The following is a 5,915-nucleotide window of genomic DNA, read 5'->3' as shown; positions in this document are numbered from 1 at the left end:
AAATCCGCTCCTGCTTTGAAAAATCCGGGAATTTTCATGGAAAAAAGGCTCCAAAATGCCCAAATTTCCTGGGGAAAACCATTCCAAATCCAATCCTGGCTGGAAAAAATCGGGAATTTTCCGGGAAAAACCCCCTCAAAATCCCGCAATTTCCTCAAATTCCTCACCCGCCTGGGGAATATTTTTACTTCCCGCCTGCAATTCCGAACTTTTGGCTTCTCCTTGGATTTCCTGGGAAGCCGGAGCCGGCGATTCCCGGCGCGGAGGCTCCGATTCCGGCGCTTTTTCCAGGTTTTTCAGCTCCATCTCCTCGTGGTGGATCCATAAATCCGGAGGCCGCGGCTCCTTCTGGCTGCCCTTCCTCTTGCCGGGGTTTCTCGGGGAAAAAAAAGAGGGATTTTCCACGGAAATCCGGGAATTTGGGAGGGTTGGGAATCACAGGGTTGAAGGGATTCGGGTTGGGATTTTGGGGGATTTTTGGGGATTTTTTTTCCCCATTTTTTCCCCATTTTTTCCCCATTTTTTCCAATTTTCCCCTCAATTTTTTCCCCAGTTTTATCCAAGTTTTTCTCCAATTTCCCCCCATTTTTCCCCAATTTTTCCCATTTTTTTTCCAATTTTCCCAGCTTTTTCCCCAATTTTCCTCCAATTTTTTCCCCAATTTTTTCTTAAATTTTCCCAATTTTTCCCCCAAATTTTCCCCATTTTTTCCCCAATTTTCCCCCATTTTTTTCCCATTTTCTCTCCAATTTTTCCCAAATTTTCTCTCAATTTTCCCCCAATTTTTCCCAATTTTTCCCCAATTTTTCCCATTTTTTCCCCCAATTTTTCCCCAATTTCCCCCATTTTTCCCCCCATTTTTTCTCAATTTTCCCCATTTTCCACATTTTTCCCATTTTATTCCCCATTTTTTCTCAATTTTCCCCATTTCCCCCCCAATTTTTCCCTTCGTTCCCCATTTTATTTCTCAATTTCCCCATTTTCCCCCCATTTTCCCCCAATTTTCCCATTTTCCCCCATTTTATTCCTCATTTTCCCCCAATTTTCCCATTTTTCCCAATTTTCCCCATTTTCCCCCAATTTTTTCCTCGTTTTTCCCCTTTTTTCCCAATTTTTTCCAATTTCCCCAATTTTTCCCCATTTTCCCCCATTTTTCCCCAATTTTCCCCATTTTTCCCAGATTTTCCCCTAATTTTTCCCTATTTTCCCCAATCTTTCCCCCATTTTCCTAGATTTTCCCCCGATTTTTCCAGATTTTCCCGATTTTCCCCCAATTTTCACCGATTTTCCCAGATTTTTCCCCCATTTTTCCCCAATTTTTCCCCATTTTTCCCCATTTTTTCCCCGATTTTCCCCGATTTTCCCCAATTTTGCCAGATTTTTCCCCAATTTTTCCCCATTTTTCCCCATTTTTTCCCCGATTTTCCCCGATTTTCCCCAATTTTGCCAGATTTTTCCCCAATTTTTCCCCATTTTTCCCCATTTTTTCCCCGATTTTCCCCGATTTTCCCCAATTTTGCCAGATTTTTCCCCAATTTTTCCCCATTTTTCCCCATTTTTTCCCCGATTTTCCCCGATTTTCCCCAATTTTGCCAGATTTTTCCCCAATTTTTCCCCATTTTTCCCCATTTTTTCCCCGATTTTCCCCGATTTTCCCCAATTTTGCCAGATTTTTCCCCAATTTTTCCCCATTTTTCCCCATTTTTTCCCCGATTTTCCCCGATTTTCCCCAATTTTGCCAGATTTTTCCCCAATTTTTCCCCATTTTTCCCCATTTTTTCCCCGATTTTCCCCGATTTTCCCCAATTTTGCCAGATTTTTCCCCAATTTTTCCCCATTTTTCCCCATTTTTTCCCCGATTTTCCCCGATTTTCCCCAATTTTGCCAGATTTTTCCCCAATTTTTCCCCATTTTTCCCCATTTTTTCCCCGATTTTCCCCGATTTTCCCCAATTTTGCCAGATTTTTCCCCAATTTTTCCCCATTTTTCCCCATTTTTTCCCCGATTTTCCCCGATTTTCCCCAATTTTGCCAGATTTTTCCCCAATTTTTCCCCATTTTTCCCCATTTTTTCCCCGATTTTCCCCGATTTTCCCCAATTTTGCCAGATTTTTCCCCAATTTTTCCCCATTTTTCCCCATTTTTTCCCCGATTTTCCCCGATTTTCCCCAATTTTGCCAGATTTTTCCCCAATTTTTCCCCATTTTTCCCCATTTTTTCCCCGATTTTCCCCGATTTTCCCCAATTTTGCCAGATTTTTCCCCAATTTTTCCCCATTTTTCCCCATTTTTTCCCCGATTTTCCCCGATTTTCCCCAATTTTGCCAGATTTTTCCCCAATTTTTCCCCATTTTTCCCCATTTTTTCCCCGATTTTCCCCGATTTTCCCCAATTTTGCCAGATTTTTCCCCAATTTTTCCCCATTTTTCCCCATTTTTTCCCCGATTTTCCCCGATTTTCCCCAATTTTGCCAGATTTTTCCCCAATTTTTCCCCATTTTTCCCCATTTTTTCCCCGATTTTCCCCGATTTTCCCCAATTTTGCCAGATTTTTCCCCAATTTTTCCCCATTTTTCCCCATTTTTTCCCCGATTTTCCCCGATTTTCCCCAATTTTGCCAGATTTTTCCCCAATTTTTCCCCATTTTTCCCCATTTTTTCCCCGATTTTCCCCGATTTTCCCCAATTTTGCCAGATTTTTCCCCAATTTTTCCCCATTTTTCCCCATTTTTTCCCCGATTTTCCCCGATTTTCCCCAATTTTGCCAGATTTTTCCCCAATTTTTCCCCATTTTTCCCCATTTTTTCCCCGATTTTCCCCGATTTTCCCCAATTTTGCCAGATTTTTCCCCAATTTTTCCCCATTTTTCCCCATTTTTTCCCCGATTTTCCCCGATTTTCCCCAATTTTGCCAGATTTTTCCCCAATTTTTCCCCATTTTTCCCCATTTTTTCCCCGATTTTCCCCGATTTTCCCCAATTTTGCCAGATTTTTCCCCAATTTTTCCCCATTTTTCCCCATTTTTTCCCCGATTTTCCCCGATTTTCCCCAATTTTGCCAGATTTTTCCCCAATTTTTCCCCATTTTTCCCCATTTTTTCCCCGATTTTCCCCGATTTTCCCCAATTTTGCCAGATTTTTCCCCAATTTTTCCCCATTTTTCCCCATTTTTTCCCCGATTTTCCCCGATTTTCCCCAATTTTGCCAGATTTTTCCCCAATTTTTCCCCATTTTTCCCCATTTTTTCCCCGATTTTCCCCGATTTTCCCCAATTTTGCCAGATTTTTCCCCAATTTTTCCCCATTTTTCCCCATTTTTTCCCCGATTTTCCCCGATTTTCCCCAATTTTGCCAGATTTTTCCCCAATTTTTCCCCATTTTTCCCCATTTTTTCCCCGATTTTCCCCGATTTTCCCCAATTTTGCCAGATTTTTCCCCAATTTTTCCCCATTTTTCCCCATTTTTTCCCCGATTTTCCCCGATTTTCCCCAATTTTGCCAGATTTTTCCCCAATTTTTCCCCATTTTTCCCCATTTTTTCCCCGATTTTCCCCGATTTTCCCCAATTTTGCCAGATTTTTCCCCAATTTTTCCCCATTTTTCCCCATTTTTTCCCCGATTTTCCCCGATTTTCCCCAATTTTGCCAGATTTTTCCCCAATTTTTCCCCATTTTTCCCCATTTTTTCCCCGATTTTCCCCGATTTTCCCCAATTTTGCCAGATTTTTCCCCAATTTTTCCCCATTTTTCCCCATTTTTTCCCCGATTTTCCCCGATTTTCCCCAATTTTGCCAGATTTTTCCCCAATTTTTCCCCATTTTTCCCCATTTTTTCCCCGATTTTCCCCGATTTTCCCCAATTTTGCCAGATTTTTCCCCAATTTTTCCCCATTTTTCCCCATTTTTTCCCCGATTTTCCCCGATTTTCCCCAATTTTGCCAGATTTTTCCCCAATTTTTCCCCATTTTTCCCCATTTTTTCCCCGATTTTCCCCGATTTTCCCCAATTTTGCCAGATTTTTCCCCAATTTTTCCCCATTTTTCCCCATTTTTTCCCCGATTTTCCCCGATTTTCCCCAATTTTGCCAGATTTTTCCCCAATTTTTCCCCATTTTTCCCCATTTTTTCCCCGATTTTCCCCGATTTTCCCCAATTTTGCCAGATTTTTCCCCAATTTTTCCCCATTTTTCCCCATTTTTTCCCCGATTTTCCCCGATTTTCCCCAATTTTGCCAGATTTTTCCCCAATTTTTCCCCATTTTTCCCCATTTTTTCCCCGATTTTCCCCGATTTTCCCCAATTTTGCCAGATTTTTCCCCAATTTTTCCCCATTTTTCCCCATTTTTTCCCCGATTTTCCCCGATTTTCCCCAATTTTGCCAGATTTTTCCCCAATTTTTCCCCATTTTTCCCCATTTTTTCCCCGATTTTCCCCGATTTTCCCCAATTTTGCCAGATTTTTCCCCAATTTTTCCCCATTTTTCCCCATTTTTTCCCCGATTTTCCCCGATTTTCCCCAATTTTCCCTCCAATTTTTTCCTAATTTTCCCCCAATTCTTCCCTTTTTCCCCCCAATTTTCCCCCATTTTTTCCCCATTTTTTCCCATTTTTTTCCACATTTTTTCCCATTTTTTTCGGATTTTTTCCCCATTTTTTTCTCATTTTTTCCCCATTTTTTCCACATTTTTCCCCATTTCTTTTCTCATTTTTTCCCCCATTTTTCCCCATTTTTCCCCATTTTTTTTCTCATTTTTTTCCCCATTTTTCCCCATTTTTTCCCATTTTTTTCCCCATTTTTTCCCATTTTTTTCAGATTTTTTCCCCATTTTTTTCAGATTTTTTTCGGATTTTTTTCCCCAATTTTCCCCCATTTTTTACCAATTTTTTCCCCATTTTTCACCATTTTTTTCCACATTTTTCCCCATTTTTCCCATTTTTTCTCCATTTTTCCCCATTTTTTTCCCTATTCCCCCCCATTTTTTCCCATTTTTTCCCCTTTTTTTCCCATTTTTCCCCGTTTGTCCCATTTTCTCCCATTTTTTTCGGATTTTTCCCCTTTTTTTTCAGATTGTTTTTGGATTTTTTTCCCCATTTTTTCACCATTTTTTTCCACATTTTTCCCGAGTTTTTTCCCATTTTTTCCCCATTTTTTCCAATTTTTTTCCCATTTCTCCCCATTCTTCCCCCAATTTTCCCCATTCCCCCCAAATCCCCCCAAAATTCCCAAATTTCCCTCCTTCCACCCACCATTGAGGCTGCTCCGATCCAGATCCAGCGGCCAATAGGCTCCGTCTCCATGGCGACCTGCAAAAAATCCCGGAAAAACCCCCAAAAATCGGGAATTTCCCCCAAAATTCACCCCCCCCAAAAATTCCCCCTTCGAACCGAAAATTTGGGAGTTTTTCGCTGCTTTTTTTGGGGTTTTTTTCCCCTCCTGGATGGGAAATTTTGGGGGAATTTGGGGTTGGGATGACGGGAAAAAATTTGGGAATGCTGGGAATTTCTTACCTTGGTCGTTGGGCATTTTGTCGGGATGTTCTGGAAAAGAGGGAAAAATGCTAATTTTTGGGGCATTTTGGGGGATTTTCGGGACTTTTGGGGTTTTTTTGGGGAGAAAAAGTCGCCGAAAGGCCCAGAAAGGCCCCAAAAATCACCCCCAAAAAATCCCCAAATTCCATTAAGTCACAAAAAACCAAAAAGTTCTCAAAAATCCCCCCCAAATTCCCCAAAAATCCAAAAAACTACCCCGAAAAAGTGCCTTAAGAATTCCGTGAAATGCCCAAAAAATCGCAAAAAATCCCCAAAAAATCCCCCAAAAAATCCCAAAAAATCCCAAAAAATCCCCCAAAAATCCCAAAAAATTCCCAAAAATCCCCCAAAAATCCCCAAAAAATCAAAATCAAAAAAAATTCCAAAAAATCCACAAAA

At 40.9% G+C, this 5,915-nt stretch overlaps 1 protein-coding gene across 1 annotated transcript in view; it reads right to left on the bottom strand.

The window, feature by feature from the left end:
* Positions 1–6: 6 nt before the first annotated feature.
* LOC108447384 (netrin receptor DCC-like) overlaps positions 7–5,915 on the bottom strand; it is an 11,106-nt gene continuing 5,197 nt past the window's right edge. The window contains exons 4-6 of the mRNA XM_017737189.1: positions 5,496–5,525; positions 5,235–5,291; positions 7–376 (exon numbers count right to left, since the gene is read on the bottom strand). Coding sequence (XP_017592678.1) covers positions 297–376; positions 5,235–5,291; positions 5,496–5,525 — 167 coding nt within the window. The 3' untranslated portion in view covers positions 7–296. The remainder of the gene's footprint in view (positions 377–5,234; positions 5,292–5,495; positions 5,526–5,915) is intronic.

This window comes from Corvus brachyrhynchos, unplaced genomic scaffold (genome assembly GCF_000691975.1).
Source record: "Corvus brachyrhynchos isolate BGI_N302 unplaced genomic scaffold, ASM69197v1 scaffold3036, whole genome shotgun sequence".
NCBI lineage: Eukaryota > Metazoa > Chordata > Aves > Passeriformes > Corvidae > Corvus > Corvus brachyrhynchos.
Note: the sequence above shows the minus strand (reverse complement) of the source record. Positions and strands in the feature narration are given on the sequence as shown.